This window comes from Pinus tabuliformis, chromosome 6, assembly GCF_031772625.1.
Source record: "Pinus tabuliformis cultivar Carrire ecotype Pingquan chromosome 6, CPIR1, whole genome shotgun sequence".
Classification (NCBI taxonomy): domain Eukaryota; kingdom Viridiplantae; phylum Streptophyta; class Pinopsida; order Pinales; family Pinaceae; genus Pinus; species Pinus tabuliformis.
In genome coordinates this window covers 1,202,765,474-1,202,788,360 of record NC_142292.1, presented here as the reverse complement: position 1 = coordinate 1,202,788,360, position 22,887 = coordinate 1,202,765,474, and the positions used below count along the sequence as shown (strand labels likewise).

Below are 22,887 nucleotides of genomic sequence, written 5' to 3'. Positions count from 1 at the left end.
CCTCCAGCTTGGATCCCATCCACATCACATCAAAAGCAAGACAAGCTTGTGGCATCACATCAGTTGCTCCAAAGTCAAGTCTCATAGCAGCATTATCTCCTTACAATTCAACATAGTCCAGCCCCTGATCACTTAGATGAGTGGTCAATTTATAGGAAGATGATGGAGGTTTTGTCATTAATGGTGACATTGAATGGCCTTCCATACTTAGAATTAGTTCCGTGGAGGAAGGGATGAGAGGACAGGATGCTCCTTAACTCATTCCTCATACATTTTTGAGCTCATAGGAGTTGATAAGACAGGGAAACTTCTAGATGACTCCAAAAGATAAGTATATTCCCCAAACCCTGTGTGAATTTTTCTCATTCTCACCTAGCGCAGATGAAAGGAAGCCTAAGTGCTCTGCAGAGCACCCTGGCAATGGACTTAACTGCTCTGTAGCTCACCTTCATAAGGGCTTACCTACGTTGGTCTCTCTAGAGGAAATTTCTGGATGTCTTCAAGTCATGAAACTATCTGGGAAGGAGGCATTCAAAGGGGTGACTTGTTTAGGGCATGTAACAACTGAATTTAGGGTTTGATGAGCCCTAAAACATTGATCTGAATGTTGGGATTTGATGTGCCCAAATGGATCTATAACAGCTACCACCTAAAGCATGAAGTCAGAAAAATGCCAATGTCAAATGAAATGCTTTACGATGTGATGAGGAGGTATCGAAGTGGAAGGTGACCTGCATCAAGTACAATACATATATCATGATATTTTATTTTACATGAATTGTTGAGGGAAGGCATACCCGTGCTCATCTTATAAACTTTCATTACATGTACATAAACAGTCGTCTACAAATATAGACCCATGATCGGAATGACTATCAATGTAAAGCCATTGTACATATGATTTAGTACTCCTAATATCGCAGCCCGTATGGATGAAACTAGATCCAGGGTCTTCAATCTCATTCAACCATTCACTCAAGTATGAGTCTAACCATGTGCATATGTGATCTGAAGTCGAACATGGGAAGACACCATGTGATTACCAGCCAATGATGTAAGTTGTTAACAGATGCGAGAGAAATCACTGATAATGATAATGATCCTTAAGGTACTGCAGTACATTCTGCATGGCGAGAATGGATGATTTGATGTCGAACACCATACTAAGTCTTTTGGTCAAAGGCCATTGATGTATGCCTATCGCCGAAAGTGAGAAACTTGCCATTGATGCATGCAAGCCTCAAGGTATTGAATGGGTGTTTCTAAGTCAACTTCTTGGATAATAAGTTGATGTTGACAAGAAGTGACTCGTCACAGGAGGGCCTTGATGTATCCAAAATCAACGACATGAAACGAGTGTAGTGATTTTAGAGATGGAATTTGACTGACGACACAAAGTTCAGGAATGGCGGTCATGAAAATGAAGGTTTATGGTATTGCAAAAGATGGATTTTAACTGGATTGATTCTCTTGAACATGTCGGCAACACTAAAGTGAATTGGTAGCATTGACCCAAAACCCAAACCTTTAGTGTTGGCAATCTTTTCATGTTTATAGAATCGAAAAAGAGCTTAAAGATGACTCCACTTTGAGGAACGAGTGGTGTCTAGGGTAGCAACTGGTTCCGGTGATTTGGGAACTTCTCAAAACATGTTGATTTATGTGAAGAGGTTGGCTAATAATACCACTCATTGCAACTATTCCTCAAAAAGGGTAAAACAACCAAGTGAAAGCATATGATTGACCAAAGGGATGGTGGAAATGGGATGAAAACAACCAAGGCTCATCTGACGAAAGAGGCTGATAGAATGGCAATCATGAGGGTTAAAATAGAAATGGATTCATTTTTAGAAAATCTTGAACCATAGGGAAATGTTTTTGGATTCAGTTTCATGTTTACATAAGCTTGAAATGAAAACTATGCTTGGATTTAGTTTCGTTTTTACACAAGCTTAAAATGAAGAACTATGCTTGAATTCATTCTCATTTTTACACAAGCTTGAAACAAAGAACTATGCTTGAGATTGGTTTACATGCCCCTAGCATGATGAAAGGGAGAGTCTCCTCTAACTAGATGGAAGTCGCTGCGATGAAGCAGGACAGTTATCCAACACCTTTTTGGCTTCGTCCAGATAGGAACAAAGGTGAATGGGGTGATTCGCTTCACATAACCTACAGGGAAACTTAATTTTACCACTAGATGCATGCCCCCCAAGCTTCATTACATTCACCTAAGTAGACTACTTGTGGCTATCAGGTGGATGGAATGAAGGTTCATTTACGAGATCAAGTGAAAGACTTGACTGGGATTTTATGAGATCTAATCAAAGACTCGACTTGGAACTTTGCTCCAGAGGACCTTGTTTCATTTTTGAATGAGCTTGACACAAGAAAAGGAACTATGCTCATATTCCTTGTTTCATTTTTTAACAAGCTTGACACAAGACAAGGAACTATGCTCATGGGAGTTGTTTCATTTTTTAATGAGGTTGACATAGTAAAAGAACTATCCTCATATTCCTTGTTTCATTTTTTAATGAGGTTGACACAAGGCGAGGAACTACCTCATACTCCTTGGTTTCATTTTTTAACGAGTTTGACACAAGACAAGGAAATCTCTTCATACTCCTTGGTTTCATTTTTTAACGAGGTTGAAACAAGACAAGGAACTCTCCTCATATCCTTGGTTTCATTTTTAAGGAGGTTGACACAAGACAAGGAACTATCCTCATATTCCTTTCGATCACAACTCATGAGTGGTCATGAAGGAGAGATCTGGTTCCAATTCCCCCAATACATGATGTACAGCATCACTGAATTGATCATCAATTGATGTAGGTATGGAACAGGTTGCCACATAATTGACCCGTGGCAGGGATGATACCATTGGTACAAAAGGACCACTTAGGGAAGATGGTTGACTGGAAGCCATATTTGGACCGGGAAATGAAAGCTGGTCAATGGTGACAATTATGCCTTCATGCAGGAAACAAATCACTCAAAAGAGTGTTGAAACAATATCTCCCATGTCATAAACATAGTTGCGCCCAAGAAGTAAATTGTAATCTAAAGGGCCTGGGACTACCATCACATTTAAATAAATGATTTTTCCTCCCAAAGTAATAGGAAACTGAGGAAGGATCCCTAATGGTTAATTGGTTCCTCTGTTAAAATCCAACAGATTCTGGGTAACAAGCACAAGTGGCGGCGAACTGAGCGCTTGCCAAGTAGTTGAGGAAAGGATACTCACAGATGCACCTTCATCTATAATAGTGCCCGATACAATCATATTACAAACCTGTACTATGATCTGAAAAGGCACATAAGAAGGAAGATAGAATCCTGCCAGTCGATTCCAATCAAAGGAAGTGACCAGACTATTTAGAGGAGGTATCGTAAGAACGGGAGAATTAACCCCTTGAGTTACAAGAGCGGTAAGATTTTCCTCCTGTCTTGATGGAATAAGAGGACTACCCCCAAGCTCATTAGAATATGAAGAAACCAAAAGAACCTGAGTGGTATCATATTCACTCTCTTCTGGAAAGGTACGATTAGTTGAAGGTGAAATCGGGTCAACTCTTACCTCGACTTGTTGATTTGGGTCAGGTATGGACTCATAGGATTCACTTTTTAGAGAGAGTGGGTTTGACCGACGATTGATTTTGGTCAGTCAATTCATCAACTAGTGAAGAATTAAGGGAAAGTCTCTTGTAACCAGATGGAAGTCGCTACGGTGAAGCAAGACGGTTATCCAACACTTTTTTGGCTTCATCTAGATAGGGACAAAGGTGAATGGGGTGATTCCCTTCACACAACCTACAGGGAAACTTGATTTTTCCCTTCATTCCATGAACTTTACTACCACTAGTTGATGGTGTGTCACCAACATGATCTCGAGAAATTGATGACACAGGATGTTGTGAATGAGAAGACCATTCTTCTAAGATCTGAGGGATATCAAGACAATTTCGAAGAAGATGGTCTCCCACACAAAGTTTGCATGGATATCAGACTTTATGAGGCTTGACGAATGGTTTCTCATCAAATGTTGCATTCAAAGCAATGGTTGTTTGTTTGCCCCTCTGCTGAATTTGCTTCTTCTTCTTCTTCTTCCCTTTCTTCTTCTTCTTAGCCACCTGGTTACTTGTACCAATATTTTCACCAGACGAAGACGAAGAAGGGGAGGAAGAAACAACTGAAGAAGAAGGCAAAGGGTCAACTTTAGGATCAACTGGAGGTTGATTTTTTCCAGTTGGAGGTGTACTCGATTGCGGAGAAATCACGACATTTTGAACCAAGGAGGTTGAAAACAACCATACTGGCAAGCCAAAGGAGGAAAATGACTAGGATTCCCATCAAAAGGAATTCCTTGATCAGTAGACTTTAGATTTGTCACCATATGTTTCAACCTAATAGCAACTAAGGAGCGAGTGTGGAGGATGTTATCCGTGGTCAATTAAATTTATTTTAATCAAAGTAACTGTTGAAAATGGAAACAAGAAATGCTAAAAATAGAAGTGCTAAAAATATCACTGCTATAAATAGCAGTTCAAGTACCAATGCTGGACTAAGCAACAAGGAATTAAAAATGAAAGTGCTAAAAATAGCATTTCTATTTTTAGCAGTTCGGGATAGATTCCTGTTTTAGTTAGTCCCTGAACTAAAATAGTGAAGTAAAATTCGAATAGCATCTCTTTGTAAATTAATTAATTAATTCATCTTGATTTAATTAGTTAAGGAAAATCAAACATGAAGTCCATGTGGGGACATGCAACAGTTTCTCCATTAATTGAGGAATTTATCCATCAATTAAAGAGATAAGGATGAGTTATAATATTGAGTTGTAACTAGTTGGATCAGTTAACTAAGTCAACTCCAGTTAGATTAATTCAAACAGTTTGTTGAATTAATGTGAGTTCAGTTAGTTAATGCTTGCATGCATGTCACTGTTGCACTTCAGATAACTAAGTATTCTCTCATAAATAACTCATGCATGTCAGTTCAGACAGAGACCCAGTTGAGATCAGAGGAGGGATAGTGTACTATCAGTTGGATGGATTTTTCCTATAAAGGAAACTCATCTATGCAGAAGGATTTATCTCCTTCAAGATTGCGCAGTTACTACTGGGCCAAGTGAGCAGTGTGAGGTGGGAATTCACATGTGTGGAAGCACTGGACCCCAAGAAAAACTGCGCAAGTAAATAAGAGGCTTGGAGGGAAAAGGAGAAGGTTTGTGAGAGGCCTTTGACTGTCTATGAGCAGCAGAGGGATTATACTGAGAGCTGGTTAGCTTCCAAGCTAAGGTTTTGTGTAATTCTGTGACTATTTTCCACTTGTATGATAATACAGAGTTGGGGTTTTAGGCTGAGGCTTTCCCTGGGTTATTCTTCTGTGTTTCATGTGTATGATTTCTTCTTCTCTGTTATATGTGTTCTGATTGATCTAGCTCAAATTTATTAAGCTTCCACAAAGTTTGATTGTAGAAGTAGATCTAGTATTTTGCTTTAGTAAATTGCATTATCAGGCGATCTACAGTGGGAATTTCTACATGGTATCAAATCCAAGTTTATCAGAGCATATCTAAAAAAATTTGTGCAAAATTTTTAGAAACAAATAGAATATCTGGATTCCTTGTGGAAAAATACTCAAATTCAAAAAAAAAAATCGGCTAAATCGGAGTTTGGACGAGGGAGATATCGCTAATTTAAAATCAACTCTTTTTCCAGAAAATTTCGTGACAGCGGGAAAGATGAAACAGGTTGGTATGCTATCCAAGAACCTATATTCACATGAGGTACAAGAAGCATGCAAAGCCTTGAGGAGCAAGGCAAAGGTTAGATACTTGGTGGTTGAGAGGGAGAGTACATTACCTCTCAACATGCAGTGCCAGAAGAAGTCTCAGACAATTATGGAGGAGCCACAATTGGTGAAGCAGCTTCAGGAGTTTGTGGAGTAGCCACAACTAGAGAAGCTAAGAGGAGATCGATTGGAGACATCCATTCATGCAGAGGCCTCCAGTAGGGGGAAATTTTGAGCCAGGTGGGCAGAGGGATCACATGCATCCATACCTGCAGGTCGGAGGTGGGGCGATGTGGAGTGACAGTCCTAAGAAGGCTAGAATAGGGGCAGGATCCTTGAGGTACCCAACCTCTTTGATTCAACTTTGCTACGGAAGCCCCGATGAGGAGTAGTAGGACTGGATGACTGGGTAGAGACAGATGCGGATGGAGCAACAGAGAGAGCTACAGTACAGAAGTCTTAAGACTGTGTAGAGCTAGCAGGCTGCAGCAATGCGAGATGCAAAAGAGTGTTGCACCAATGCAGGATGGCACAGAGGGGTGTGAAATGGTGCGAGATGCATGGAGATGTTGCAGGAGCTCAGAGTTCATAGAGGGAGCACTTGTCAGTGGTAGAGGGAGCTTCAGCATCAGAGTATGTTCTATCCCAACAGAGAGGTCAGTTGGGAGTTTTTTTGTTTCTAGAGTTGTTGGAGCGTCCACACTTGGAAGAAGTGTTGCATGCAGAACATTCCAAAGGTTTAGGATTGGGTTTGAGTTGAATGCCTTTCTTATTGAGAGGGAGTGTTAAAAATGGCAACAAGAAATGCTAAAAATAGAAGTGTTATAAATAGCATTGCTATAAATAGCAGTTCATGTACCATTGCTGGACTAAGCAACAAGGAATGAAAAATGGAAGTGCTAAAAATAGCATTGCTATTTTTAGGAGTTCAGGATAGATTCCTATTTTAGTTAGTCCCTGAACTAAAATAGTGAAGTAAAATTTGAATTTGATCTTAGCAGCTATTTGTAAATTAATTAATTAATTCATCTTGAGTTAATTAGTTAAGGAAAATCAAACATGAAGTCTATGTGGGGACATACAACAATTTCTCTGTTAATTGAGGAATTTATCCATCAGCTAAAGAGATAAGGATGATTTGTAATATTGAGTTGTAATTAGTTGTCTCAGTTAACTGAGTCAAGTCCAGTTAGATTAATTCAAACAGTTTTTTGAATTAATGTGAGTTCAGTTAGTTAATGCTTGCATGCATGTAACTGTTGCACTTCAGATAACTGAGTATTCTCTCATAAATAACTCATGCATGTCAGTTCAGACAGAGACCCAGTTGAGATCAGAGGAGGGATCAGATGAGTTTCCTATAAAGGAAACTCATCTATGCAAAAGGATTTATCTCTTTCAGGATTGCGCAGTTACTATTGGGCCAAGTGAGTAGTGTGAGGTAGGAATTCACATGTGTCGAAGCACTGGACCCCAAGAAAAAATGTGAAAGAAAATAGGAGGCTTGGAGGGCAGAGGAGAAGGTTTGTGAGAGGCCTTTGACTATCCATGAGTAGCAGAGGGATTATACTGAGATCTGGTTGGCTTCCAAGCGAAGGCTTTGTGTAATTCTGTGATTATTTTCCACTTGTATGATAATACAGAGTTGAGGTTTTAGGCTAAGGCTTTCCCCAGGTTATTCTTATGTGTTTCATGTGTATGATTTCTTCTTCTCTATTATATTTGTTCTAATTGATCTAGCTCAAATTGATTAATCTTCTGCAAAGTTTGATTGTAGAAGTAGATCTAGTATTTTGTTTTAGTATATTGCATTATCAGGTGATCTATAGTGGGAATTTCTATAGTAACAGAACAAAACAAAAGAGGGATAATCTAGGCAAAAGGTTTACCAAGCAACTGTGAACTACAAAATACCTCCTAGTGAACCGAGAACCAATAGTTCTGATTGTACCAATAATTGGATTATTGGCTACAGAAAAATTTTGTGACATATCAGGGCGGATAATTAGTAAATTATTGGGTGGCCCCTCTCAAATAAGTAACTAAAGAGCAACTAAAGTTCCTCTCCTTATCAGTCGAGCCCCACCAAGATCGGATATAGTTGGTTTTCCTCGAAATATATTTCAATAGAGCGTGCGTATAATATGGCCCGGGGTAGAGCACTCAATGGGCTAGGGAAGGCTTGACTGATAAGGACCGGCAAAGGGGCTCGAATGATAAGGACCAGTAGAATACGATGAAGTCACAAAGTTTGTACCCGTGAACCATCCACCTAAGGCAAAATATGCACAAGGAAAGAGCAATAGACCGGACCAACCCACAAAAAATGGTCCAACGTACGGACGAATGACAACAGCTTGAGCGGTGGCAGCCTTACCAATTGATACAGAGCAGGAGTTACTACAGCTACTCACAAGGACTACCGTCTATCATTGGCTATTACAAGTGGCTACGACTCGCTATAACCTTATGGCTTTGGCTATTGGCTATGACCAGCTGGTTATTATGGGGACTATGACTAGGGGACCTCCCTTCATTTCATCGAGCACCCGTCCATCCTGCCTAAAATGGAAAGAGACATGATGAAAAGGAGCGAAGCCGCTCGACCAAAGGACCGGCAACGGGGCTCGACCATAAGCCTGCCTTACTCTGCCTGAAAATAAGGAGGGGGTAGGCATCTTAGACCTTGAGGCCTATCCTTTTAGTCGAGAGTTCGGCTGGCTCACCCTCACCCTTAAATGAGGAAGCGAGCAACTAAAGTTGATGGCGGCCCTCACCTTTTTAGGGGCGGGTTGGTCCTGAAAGGTATTACCTGAGCTCGAAGGTAAGGGATAACCTACACAAATGAATTAAGGGCCATAACAAATTTATCACCTTGGCCAGGAAGCTACTATTACTATTAGATAGAGAAGGTTATACCTTTCCCGAGCTACGGGGAAGGGGGGTGGGCGAGCCACTATTCCATCCATAAATCTTGTCTCTCTCTCGGGAAGATATATGAGCGGCTCCAAGGACCCGAAGGTGTCCGAGGATATCTCCAAACCAGATATGGGGGGTTGGCTCTATCGTCTCATTGCAGTGTGATAAAGAATGGGAAGAAAGAATAATACCTTGCTATGATGAGTGAGGGGCGGTGAAGAGTGAGTGTGCGCATACTGCTCGATCTGTATCCATATTTCCTAACCTTACCTATAATATACCTTTGAGGTCGTAAATAATTTGATGGTTATTATGCCTAAAACCCTCTTAACACGAAGGTTTGATAGAGGAGCGGAGCGGCATCTCAGAAGCTTTTTCAAATTGCCAGACAGACGGCATGGCTAGTGGAGGAGAAGAAATGCTTTATTTTTATTAAAGCAATAAGCTCTCTCTATGTCAACTTGAACATCTAAGAGCATGGTCTGGTCAACAGGATTAGATAGCCCGGTAGATGTGGGTTTTTTATGAAATAGTATAGAAAGAGGTAATATAGAAAAAACAATAAGTTAAAATAGAACTGGTACCAGTAGATGAATATGATGTATCAGAAACAACAATTACTAGTTCATGCTTCGGACAAACAATCATGTCATCTCCATATTATTATATCTTCGGAACCAATGATCCGATATGAACAATTTTTGAATCCAATCACCTGCTATCATTTATCCTCAGTTTCCCTTTGGGGTTCGTCCTGTAAAAGTGTCCTAGTTGGATCAGTGATAGATTTATAGGTTTCGGGTGGGGCTCTACCTCGGATGGATTTGGAACTTCTTCATCAATCCACTCTAAGAAAAAGGAAAGTACAGGATCTTTTTTTTTTCAGGATTAAACAAAGGGATTCAAAAATAGAAGCGCTAGGGCCACAACTAGTCCATAAATAGTTAAAGCTTCCATACCAATAATTGAATTATTGGCTACTGAAAAATTCTGTGACATATCAGGGCGGCCAATTAGTAAATTGTCTTGGACGAGTCTAACAGATGATGATATCCTCGATCGATTCGATCAAATTTGGAGAAATCTTTTTACTTTTTCAGGGACATGCAAGAAACGATAAGAAATCTCGTCGTTAATTGAGAAAGACTTTTCATTCATTAGGGAGGATGGAGTCAACGGGAAATAATAGTCTAGGTCCAGAGATATGAGCTTTGGCAGGGCAGAGGGCTTAGGGCGCACGTATAGATAGGGCTTCTATGCAGTGGCTTCGATCGAACAGGCTTGGGGTTTTGATCATTCTCAAATGGCATGGAATCTTATAGATCTTCTGTTTTAGCCCTTCCCTGATCGGTATTTGTTTCTACTTCTAACCTAAAAAACTGACGCATAAAATAGCTAACACAGGCGTTGTGGAAAGATAGGTCTTTAGATCTTGCATTGTAAATTCTCCTTATTGATCATAATGTGTAAGTGATTCAACCAGTGTACAAGGCGGCCGACTTGGTTACCTAAGGATGGATAGCAACCTAGAGTTTTCCTCCCATATATACCCGAAGGTACATGGAGGCCCAGTCCGTATAACCACTGTCTAATGCAAAACCGCATAGTGAGAGCATTCCCATATACTTTACATACTGTAACACCGCCCTATATACCCGAAGGTATGTGGACAAGCTATGATATACTCACGTACGTGGAATGAGGTATCACACTCGGGATGTATTGCAGACAAGTTAACAATAGCTGCTTTGGTTTACGATGCCAAAACTCGTCTCTAGCCTAGACCTCTAAATGTTTTTCGTTAGGTGACAATGCTCCATTAGGTAAATTCTGATAAATTTTAAGTTGATCTTCTTTAGAATTTTCCTTTCAAGACTCACCACGTGATTTATGTTTGCAATTCCTAAAATGAAACTAATATGATAAGCATTATTCTCATTCAATTTAGCAATGAAAATCCTTAGCTAGTAGGGATAGAGCAATCAGATCTTTGACAAAGATCAAACCGCACAACTAATGAAATTTCCCTAGCTATTCCTTTCAAGCATTCAAAAAAATTTTAAATACAACATTCATGTATTTCTTTTCAATTACCTTAATGTGAATATGAACAAAAAGGAAATATGCACATTCAATCAATCAATCTTTCATATGAACGAAGACTTTTACGATAGTTCAAATTCGAAGGAAGAGAAGACTTTATGAAACTTTCTTTCAAACAAAGATTAATCAACTATATCTAACTTTGACTATAGACTAATAATGACAAAGAAAACATTTAAGAAACATTAATCAATCAAGTAAAAGTAGGCTAGACAAGGAGACAGAAATTTGTTCTCTGAGACATGACATTCATTGATCAATCAACAAGCAAAGAAGCAAAGAAAAGTTGGCAAAAACACTTTCCAAAGGTGGGAAATTGACATAAGGTTGATCATCATAGGTAAAAGAGGGCCTAACTTCACTACAGAGCACTGCCTCTCACTCAAGTGTGCTCTACAGAGCACTGTCCCCTGACCAAGCCTGCGCTGATTTCTGAGAGGCCACTCAAGAGTCATCTAACCTCTATTTTTCACAAAAATTCAATGCAAAAGGGTTGAAATACAGTCAATGAATACAAGTAGGGTCTACAAGGATGTCTTAGGTGGTGAATAAGCAATTAGGAAAGGTGATAGTTTCCCCAGTGGAGTCGCCAATTTATTTTGGAGAATTTAGCATCTACGAATAAACACTAATTCACTAGACAATTAGTTGTGCCTAAAACAACAGTTTAAAGTGTTTTAGACTTTTCCTATAAACAATAGATAAGAAGAGAAGATAGAAGGCCTACCTGTAGTTTCGCTTTCCTCTTGTCTCCCTTGAATCGATTCTATCGCTCCTTCCCGTACTTAATCCGCTTGAGAACTACCCTGTAAACACAACAGAAGACAAAAACCGATCAAAGCATACAATCCATTGAATATAAATGAAAGGAATCAAAAGAAATTCATACATATAAGCATTATGAAAGAACACATCATATGGAAAAAGGTTCAAACACTTTATTAGATAGAAGAAGGAATTACAACCATCAGTGTCTGATTCAAAGTCATTCCTCCAGCTTGGATCCCATCCACATCACATCAAAAGCAAGACAAGCTTGTGGCATCACATCATTTGCTCCAAAGTCAAGTCTCATAGCAGCATTATCTCCTTACAATTCAACATAATCCAGCCCCTGATCACTTAGATGAGTGGTCAATTTATAGGAAGATGAAGGAGGTTTTGTCATTAATGGTGACATTGAATGGCCTTCCATACTTAGAATTAGTTCCATGGAGGAAGGAATGAGAGTATAAGATGCTCCTTAACTCATTCCTCATCCATTTTCAAGCTCATAGGAGTTGATAAGACAGGGAAACTTCTAGATGACTCCAAAAGATAAGAATATTCCCCAAACCCTATGTGAATTTTGCTCATTCTCGCCCAGCGCAGGTGAAAGGAAGCTTAAGTGCTCTGCAAAGCACCTTGGTAGTGGACTTAACTGCTCTACAGTGCACCTTCACAAGGGCTTACTTGTGTTGTTCCCTTTAGAGGCAATTTCTGGATGTCTTCAAGTCGTGAAACTGTCTAGGAAGGAGGCATTCAAAGGGGTGACTTGTTTAGGGAATGTAACAATTGAATTTAGGGTTTGATGAGCCCTAAAACACTTATCTGAATGTTGGTATTTGATGTGCCCAAATGGATCTGTAACATGCCTATTGTCACTTATTCATCTGGCTAGAGACCCCAAGGGTACCAAGCCAGACTTCTATAGAGTTAGAAGAAGCCTGATTCTTTGATGGAAGAAGAGCAAATATATTCTAAGAGAGCTACTCTACTGCAGTAATGAAGAAAACAACATGTAATGCTAAATCACACCATATCCTAATTAACCATTTAAACATCTAAACTAATTAGAATTGTTAAATCAACACTAACTTAATGTTGTTATCTAAGTTACAAAAGTAAAGAGCATCAAACCAAACTAATGTGTAAGCAAGGAAACTAAACTAAGTCTGTTTTCCCATTTTTGGTGTTTTGGCAAAATCAAGCATGCGAGGAGTCAAGCGGAAGAGCAAGCGAAGATCGAAATCAGTGAAAGGAGGACATAATGAAGTATAAGTTCATAATAACTATTGGATCGATTGGGAACAGTATTAACGGGAGATGAGCGGCGGAGATCTTATCGCAGAAGATTACATGAATAGATGGATGAACAGGGTTAACAGAAGACGAATGGCAGAGATATTATCACAGGGGGTTGAGTGAAGAGATGGACGAATAAGATTAATAGAGGATGAGTGGTGGAGATCTTATCGCAAGGGATTAAGTGAATAGATGGGCGAACAGGACTAATCTGAAGATGAATGGCAGAGATCTTATCGTGAGAGATTAAGTCGAGAGATGGACGAACAAGATTAATTGGAAGATGAGCGGTGGAGATCTTATCGCATGAGATTAAGTAATAGATGGATGAACAGGATTAACGGAGGATGATCAGCGAGATTTTAGCGCGGGAAAAATGTGCAGAATGATGGAGCGGGTTTTCATAGGCGGTAAGTAGTTTTTCACACGCCCTCAAGGTTGTAAGTAGAATTCCAAAATTTTGTGCGATTAGCCTAAGGGAGTGACATGTAGCACGAGAAAACCAATTTTCTCGCGTGCTCTCAGGCGGATATCTATCGTGCAAGAATTCGCGCGAGATGACACGATAGCCTTTGGATCATGCGGGGTTGATCAATGGTGGAGATCGGCTAAGTTAGTTGGATATCAGGTGACGCGGCAACCATTGGATCAAGAAAGACAGATCGACGATGGAGATGTGGAGAACCTAAAGTCAAACATTGAAATGAATAAATGTGGTAAGCAGTTTCTCACGCGCCCTAAGAGCTGTAAGTTGTACTTCTGAATTTCACGCGATTAGCCTAAGTGAATGACATGTAGCATGGGAAAACCACTTTTCTCGCGTGCTCTTAGGGGGATATTGGTCGTGCAAGAATCCGTGTAAGATTGCATGATAGCCGTTGGATCAAGCTAGACAGATCGATAGTGGAGATTTGGAGTGCATAAAGTATTGAGATGATGCGATAGTTGTCGGATCAAGCTAGACATATCAATGGTGGAGATTTGGAGCACATAAAGTTAAACATTGAAATGAATACGAAGAAGCTATGCGACACATGGTTGATGGTGGTTGGTCAGGGTTGTTGTGAAATGAAATCTACAGGTATAATCCTTAATAACCTGCTAACTGAAGAAAAAGGCACAAATGAAAGCAAACTAAAACACAACCAATCTACGCTACACTGTTGTAATGGAAATGCAGCTACTTAAGCAAATGAACGATTAAACCATGAATATATGTGTTACACTGTTGTAATGGAAATGCAACTACTTAAGCAAATGAACGATTAAACCATGAATCTACGCTAACATACATGTACAATAAAGAGGAGCCTTAGCTGCTAGGGTTGGGCCCTAACCTAAGAGCTTCAGCCCTCTAAGTTAACTCAATTCTGGCTCAAAACAAAACTCATTCTTATTATCAAAACAATAGAATCAAAAATTGTCACAAGTCTTATAGCTCGAAAATAAAGTAGAGTTTTACAATTGAAAGTCTGAATAAAATCTGAATAAAATTTAAATCCTGCTGAGGTCCTAGGCCTCTCTACTTATACGACTGAAGTCTCTAATGAATTCCTTAAAATTAGGGAGGCTCGGCTCCCAAACTAGAGATAAATTGGTTCTTTAACTTCCACTTGCTCGGTTGCCTTCTAGTCTTCATGATTTGGCTAGTTGCACTCCGAGCTGATGGAGGAATATTCGAATGGGGGGGTATTAAATGAGGAGGATTTCCCTCCTATAATTCCTCTCCCTTGTCCTGATCGAGTTTTGACCAAGGTCTTTGCTAAAATTCCTTGCTTTTATCCTTTAATCTTGCATTACATGCACATTAGACCACAAAGCAAAATATCCAACTCTAACTCATCTCATAAACAAAATATAATCAAAAGTATGCAATAAGTTGTGAGAATAGTTGGTTTTACTAAGCTAGGATGTGACTTAAGGCCAATATAATTACCCAATGATGAGGCTCATCATCACCCCCCTACTGAAAGTGTTTCTCATCCTCTGAGCAACTTAGTCAATCTCCATGTCCTTCATGGCTCTGGCAGCCTCTTTAACATCCCATGCCTCTGCTGTGGTCTCTTCTTCTTGTGAATAGAAGCTTGCTTTTCTTTCTACTATTTCCCACTGCCTCTTTTCCTTTTATTCCTTATATCATTCCTAGTAGTAGTGGTGGACTAAGTTTTAGGCCTATCCAATTGACCTTCAACCTTTGCATTGATTTCTTATGCATAGGTGTCCTGTTGAGTGCCTCTCTCAACCTTTGAGGGGAGTGATATTCTCTAATATTCAAGTTGTGTGGTAGTGTGTTCCATCTCCTTGAGAAGGCATGCATACTATCATCTCCTAGCAACCTAAACATATCCTCAAAATGTGAAATTGCTTGCTCTTGGGCAGCAAGATATCTATGTGTCGGCTAAGTATCATTTGCAATTAGATTATGGGTGATGATTAGGGCCTTGGGATTTTATTGTTCAGATCTGATAAAAAGAGGTTCATTCTACTCTCTAGCCAATATTATTTTCATCTCTGTAGCCCTTGACTCCTCATGGTTCATCCATGATGCCAAAGACATTAATTGCAGATCTCCTAGCTCAGCATTAGGATCCCAAACATTCATGTCTGTGAGGGCCATGTTGTGCAAGTAAAATTAAGCCATTTTGGCCCTATTCTCTAGTGTACTTTGATCACAAAGATCAATAAACTGCCTGTATTCCTGAAATGGCATGGTGCCCCTTTGTGCTAATGTTTTAATCTAAAATTGAAGCCATTGCTATCTGAGGTAAAGAGCATAGAATTTAGCTTGCATCCTACACTGGATGGCCTCCAAGGAGAGGTTGGCCATACATGCTAGTTGTTTTTCCCTTTCCTACAGCTATCCTCTCAGCCATGCATTTTCCCTCTCTATTTGATCTCTCATTATTGCTTCTCTGTCCCTTAAGCCACTTATCTCTTTTCCCATTTCCTTGAGCTTCGTTTCAATGCCTTCTTCCTCTCTATTTTTCTTATCTTCTTCCTCTTGATGTTCTTTCTCATCTCCATCAGTTTCTTCCTTGATTTCCTCCTCTGTTTCATCATCATCCCCCTTCTCTTCTCCTTCATCATGTTCCTCTGCATTAGTTTCTTCTTCATCCATCTCATCCCCATCTAGATCTGTAGCTTCTTCTTTCTGTTTTGCCTCCTCCTCACTGACAGAAGGACTAACATCATAGGTGAAGGTTTTGATGTCATCCTCTGCTGGTAAGTCTCTGAAGACTGACCATGTTATAGGGATCCTGAGGTTTTGGAAGGAATCCTCAATGAGGATCCTTATCAACCCATGGTGAGCCAATTATTGGGAATTCCATTCCTTTACTTTGTTGTTGGAGCCTATGAGTAATTGCATCAAGAAATAGGGTATGTTGAGTCTTTGGTGAACTGGTGTTTCTACCCCAAATCTTAATTCTTCAAGCATTCTAAAATGGTATCCATAAACAACATTATATCTACCCTCACATGAGATATATTTGATGAGTTGGTAACCTACCTCACTCCATAGGTATAGCAAACTATCTTTCCTTACTCCATTTTTATCCTCTGTGGGTTCTTCACCTTCTAAAAAGAATTTCCTTTTTGCCACCTGACTATCTGCTTTGTCTTCTTTTCTCCATGGAATTCCTAGGGGAAGTGTGATGACCCTACTGATGAGCTCTAGGGTGAGATCTATAGTGAGCCCTCTAACTATAATAGTGGCATGGATTCTGCTATGTGGAGTGAGGGAATGAGAAAATTCTTGAGCCACCTCATCATCATACCCTGTGAATTTTTCAAAAAACCCCATCCATTGGTGTCTTATAAAGATTTTAATCCCTTGGGGGTGTTGGTGTATCCTCATAGTGTTTGTGGGTTCTATCTTGTTAAACCTTCCTGTCATCTTGCTTGTGAGGCTTGAAGAGGAAATGAGAGGTATGACACGAGAATTTTAAATTCAGGAGGAAACAAAGTTTCCTGTGTATGTATTTCACCTCCCACAGTTGTTATATCCACTAGCTTTTAGAGCATTTCTAGTCCATTTTCTTGTAAATGGAAATGGATTTTTAGATCCTACCTCTTTAGAATGGTGGCAATGGACACTCTCTTGATATTCCCTATTGAACCCCTCTCTAACTAACTTGTAGACTACCTCTGTGTATCATGTAGACTGCTCCTATAGACTGTTCCTTTGCATGCTCCTGTAGGAATTCTCTTGCAGAACAATGGATCCTTGCTTCCGGTGGGTGGCCTGAGTTATAAGTGCGACCTGAGTGAGGGAGTTTCGAGGAGGTGGAATGCATGAATGAATGCAAATAATGTTTTGTTTTCCACTCCTCGTAATCATCTCCCACCTCGTAGATATGTAGTTAACCACTTCTTGTCCTACTCCTTCTCTGCCTTTGAGTTGATTGCGGCCACGTGTGAGAGGACACCCGGTTTTGTATGTGATGACTGAATGAAGGTGGCGAAGTTAACTAGCCACATTTTCACTTATAAACCAACTACCTCGTAACCTTTACAACTTTTGATCAAATTATGCACATGAGCAAGTGAGTGGGATACTTACCTATGGTCTCGATGCCATGCTACAGTTGTTGAAGATCAAATGTGCTGCATTGTTTATTTGCTGCATGGTCATTCTTAATCCTCCTTTGTTGGCTGTTGTCTACTGTCTATTATTTGTTGTCTGCTGTCTAGAGTCTATTGTTTGTTGTCTATTGTCTGGAGCTCCTAGATCATCCTAGTGAAGACCTGTAGCTGATGATTGTATAAAACACAGTCTTCGCCTAAATAGAAGCAATGGAGTGGAAAACGATAGAAATGATGGAGTGATGTATGGTAAGGAGTGGAGGAAATGGATATGTGTGAGGCAGGGTTCCCTTTGGATCCTCTTTTTTCTCCTTGACTGTCTTTCTCATCCACCTACAAATAACAATTACATATTTTTATCTCTTTTTCTTTTCTTTTTTTTGAAAAACACCTAGGCTGCCTCAGAGAGGATTTCACCCTAGATGTTTTCCCTGGGTGCCTCAAGGAAGGTTTTCGACCCAAAGATGGGACTCAGGCTCCTCATGGAGGTTTTCACTTGAATCCTTATTTTTTTTTCTTTTTTTTTTTCTTTTTTCAGTGACTTGATGAGGGAGGAGCTGGAACTTGCTCCACCATCATCATTGTTTTACTGATATTGTCAACGAACTCTTGCTTTGATAAAGGCCTCTTGTACATTTTCAATTGGTGTCCATTAACAAGCAATGGAATGGCTTCTTCATCTATAGTTCTAATTTGCGCTGAACCATTATCATTGCATCTTTCCACCACATAAGGTCTGAGCCATCTTGTCCTTAGCTTGCTCTTGAAGTATTTATACCTAGAATCATATAACAATGCCCAATTACCCTCTTGAAATTGCTTCTCCTTAATATGTCTATCATTCCAGATCTTCCTATGAAGTTGAAATATCTTTGTATGTAGGAGGGCCTACATTCTAAATTCATCCAAGCCATTCAAATGGAACAATATTTCTTTTTGTGCATGACTGAGATCCAAATCCAGTTGGGCTACCATGCTCAATGTGTTATATTCAAACTCAATGGACAACAAAGCCTTTTTCCCATAGACTAGCTCATAGGGTTTAAATCCAGTGGTGGTCTTCCATGTTGTATTATAGGCCCAGGTGGCCTCAGCTAGTCTCTCTGCCCAATCCTTCCTGTTGTTGCTCACTACCTTGGTTAAGATGCTTTCCAGTGCCCTGTTGGTCACCTCCACTTGCCCATTAGCTTGTGTATGATAAGGAGTGGAGGTCCTAATAATGCTTGATTTTGTGATGGTTGAGCAATTCTTCAATCATGTTGGAGGTAAACTAGTTGCCTTGGCCTATGACTAGCTCTCTAGGGTACCTGAATTTGTAGAATACATTCTCCCTTAGGAACTCAGCCACCTTCTCTTCTGTTGTTGCCTTAATCACCTTAGTTTCAGCCCACTTAGTCAAATAATCGGTGAAGACAATAATTTATTGCTTTTGCTTTGAAGGAGGGTTGATAGGCCCAATTAAGTCCATGCCCCACTTGTCAAATGGCTCAAAAGTCACTTGAGGCTATAGGGGCATTTCATCTCTTGGAGTAGGCTTTCTCATCCTCTGGCATCGATCACATTGACTAATGTACTTTTTCACATCCTGATGAAGACTGGGCCAATAATATCCTACTTGTAACACTTTGAATGTTGTCCTCTTTGCTGCAAAGTGACCTACACAAGGCCCATCATGACAAGTCAGAAGGATGTCAAAAACTTCCTCTTCCCTTACACACCTTCTCAATATTTGATCTGGGCCAAGATTGAAAACCAATCCACATGAAGGGGGCACTTTTCCTAACTATCATGCTCTTTTCTTTGGAGGGCAAGTTAGGTGGGAACTATGCTAATACCAAATAGTTTGCTATATTAGCAAACCATGGGGAGAGAACTGAAATAGCAAAAAAATGCTCATCTAGTAACTGGTCATCCACCATTCCTTCTTCACTTGTAGGAAGATTCATCCTAGATAGAACTTCTACAACGACATTTTCCTTACCAGGCTTATCAACAATAGTTAGCTCAAATTGCCGTAATAAAAGTAACCATCTTATAATTATAGCATTCACGTCTGGTTTTTCCATTAAATATTTGATTGCAGCATGGTCAGTATGCACAAATGTTTGATAGCCTGTAATGTAATGCCTAAATTTTTGTAATGAATGCATAATAGCCAGGAGTTCCTTTTCGGTCACAGTATAATTTAGCTCAGCCTTTGACAGGTTTTTACTAATAAAATAAATGGAATAGGGCAATTTCTCCTCTACCTAACCTAAGGTTGCTCCTATGGCTTTGTGTGAGGCATCAACATGAATATGAAAAGGGAGGGCCCAGTTTGGGCCTCAAAGAATTGGTGTAGTGGTTAACTTACCCTTTAAAATGTCTAAGGCCTCTTGATAGCTTTTTGACCATATAAACTCAAAATCTTTGGCCAAAAACCAAAATAAAGGAGAGGCCAACTTGTTGAAGTCCTTTATGAACCTTCGGTAGTATCCATCTAACCCCAAGAAACTCCTGACATCCCTTTGCTTTTGAGGAGGTGGGACCTTTTGGATGATTGCTATTTTGTTTGGGTCCACCTGCAATCCTTGCTGAGATATTGAATGACCTAGCACGGTCCCTTCAGTCATTAAGAATTCACATTTTTCTGGACTAAGAGACAGGTTCATTTCAATGCATTTGTGCAATACTTTTCCTAGGTTAGTCAGGGCTTCTTGAAAATCACATCCATAAGGTGTAAAATCATCCATATAAATTTCCACCGCATCATGTACTAATTCAGAAAAATACTCAAGACTGCTCTCTAGAAAGTGGCAGGAGCATTGCATAGGTCAAAAGGAAGGACCCTATAGGAAAAAGTACCCCAAGGATAGGTGAATATGGTCTTATGCTGGTCTTCTGGGCAGATTTGGATTTGGTTGTACCCATTGAATGCATCTAGGAAAGAAAAAAATGTCTTCCCTGCTAGGCCATCTAGCACTTGGTCAATGAAGGGTAAGGGAAAATGATCCTTCTTTGTGGCTTTGTTCAATTCCCTGTAATCGACACAAATCCTCCACTTACCATTTTTTTGGGGAACTAACACTAAAGGAGAGACCCACTCACTGTCAGAGATAGGGTAAATGAATCTTACATCTAGCAGTTTTTGCAGTTCTTCTTTGACTATATCTTTAAGAGCTAGATTTGTCATCCTTTGTGGTTTCCGAACTGGATTGCAACCTTCTTTGATGTATATGTGGTGAGTACACACTGAGGGGTGTACTCCCTTCATTTCCATGTAACTCCAAGTGAAGGCTTATAATTTTTCTCTCAACATGTTGCATAGCTTTTCCTCTTCAAGAGCAGAAAGAGATGGATTAATTTTCAAAGTTTTCTCTGGGCCAAATTCTATGGTTTTGACATGGAGTGGGTTGGAATTGGCCAAGCATAAGTCAATTGGATGATTGTTCTGGGTTTCCCTTACTTCTTCTTCTAATGGTAATGAACTAGGAGTTGGACTTTGGAGCAAGTGTTCAATTAAGTCATCCTCATCTTGTTTTCCTCCTCCTATGGTTGCTTCCAAAGCATAAAGTTGGGCTGAATAAGCCTCATCTTCTTCCTCCTCCTCCAACCATAAAGGTAAATCATGCTCTAGAGAAGGTTGAGCAGGAGGGTATAGGACTAACTACTTGGACATATGCCCATTCTTGATGGTCATATTCCCAGCTCTGCAACTAATGTAAGCAGCATTTGTGGTGTTATCACCTAAGAAACAATTTCAAAATTGTTCACATCATTTTGATTGTAAAGGTTTAGTGTTAGTCCGAGTTTATTTTTCTTTCAAGATTGGGCTTTTGGGCTTATATTTCTCAAGATATGGACAAAATTGGTATTGCTGGGTTAAATGGCACCCCTTACAGATGACAGCTGGCAAATAAAATCGATCACCGCCAAGCCAAGAGTGCAATAGATCGTATGGATTGGATTGAGAAAATAAGAGGAGTAATTGCTCCACTTCTGTGTTCTCAAATGCCAGAGCAGAAGCTTCCTTGTAGTCCAATGAGCAGTGGACATCAACGCACGGCCAGTGAGAGCAGATCATTAAGGGCAGCAAATGATCTGGAGTCCAAAACCAAAGACAATTCTCGGACAATAAAGGATGTATTGGAGAATGTGCGGTTTACCTTAATTGTGGTGGCTGCAGCAATGTTGGTTTTGGCATTTCTTGGACTTTTATTTTCTATTCTTGGACTCAAGACTCTGGTTTAACTTTTGGTACTTGGTGCATGGTTTCTTGTGGCGGTAACATTTATTCTTTGTGGAGTGTTCGTTTTATTAAACAGTGCGGTTGGAGATGCCTGCGTCGCCATGAAAGAGTGGGTTGCACATCCTTATGAAGATACCACCCTTGACCGCATTCTACCTTGTGTAGATGTGGTAACAGCTGAACAATCTTTAAATCAGAGCAAAACAGTAACCAGTAAAGTGGTAACAGTTGTGAACAAGGTGCTAGGTACTGTTGCTAATAGTAACTTTCCGCCAAATGTTGGCCCTCTTTATTATAATCAATCTGGTCCTCTAGTGCCTACACTTTGCAACCCTTACACTGGCCAACTGGATGATTGGAAATGCAATGCTGGAGAAGTTAATCTCACAAATGCACCACAGGTCTGGAAAAACTATACATGCACAGTTTCATCATCTGGAATATGTGCAACAACTGGTTGGATAACCCCAAATATTTACAAACAGTTAGTACTAGCAATTAATATCAGCTATGGTTTGTATCACTACACTTCTTTCCTCGTGAGTTTGCAGGACTGTACGTTTGTGAGGGAAACTTTTGGTACCATAATTGAGGATTATTGCCCTGGCCTTCGACAACATCTTCGCTGGGTCTACATTGGCTTAACACTCGTCTCAACTGGTATAATGCTTTCAATTATCTTTTGGGTTGTGTACAGTAAGCAACATCGACGCAGAGATGAATACTATAAGCAACATGTTGATGGTCAGAGATGAATACTATAAGCAACATGCTGATGGTCAATTCATGGCTAGAGACAACAACAAATCTTTATTTGAATTATGTTTACAGGTCTTACCATGAAGTCCGAAACATATACTGAAAAGGGTCTCTTCCCAACCCTTTGAGAAGGCCTTCGAGTGCCCTGGCCCTTATATTTTTCTTTAATACAACAAATATGACATATTAGAGATTTTTATTGTGATTTTCCTTAGTGAAAAGGGCTTACCCATGAAGTCTGAAACATTATACTGAAAAGGGCCCTGATATATTTTTCTTTAATGCTAAAAATCTGACATACTGGGGTGGACTACCAAGACAATGAACTTCGTTTTAGCCTCTTATGTCAGGCAGCTATTGAAGCTCCAAGGATTCTTAATCTCTCAAGCAGTGAACACTTTAGTGGACCTTATGGGGAGGATGTTGTCTTC

The 22,887-nt window shown here is 39.9% G+C and overlaps 1 protein-coding gene and 1 pseudogene across 1 annotated transcript; both read left to right on the top strand.

Annotated features, from left to right (window-relative positions):
- LOC149263045 (uncharacterized) overlaps positions 1-21,354 on the top strand; it is a 195,316-nt pseudogene extending 173,962 nt beyond the window's left edge.
- A 193-nt stretch (positions 21,355-21,547) lies between these two features.
- LOC149263044 (uncharacterized) lies at positions 21,548-22,644 on the top strand. The gene has a single exon (XM_089386999.1). The coding sequence runs from the start codon at positions 21,799-21,801 to the stop codon at positions 22,450-22,452; it is 654 nt and encodes a 217-aa protein (XP_089243125.1). The 5' UTR covers positions 21,548-21,798; the 3' UTR covers positions 22,453-22,644.
- Positions 22,645-22,887: the final 243 nt, after the last annotated feature.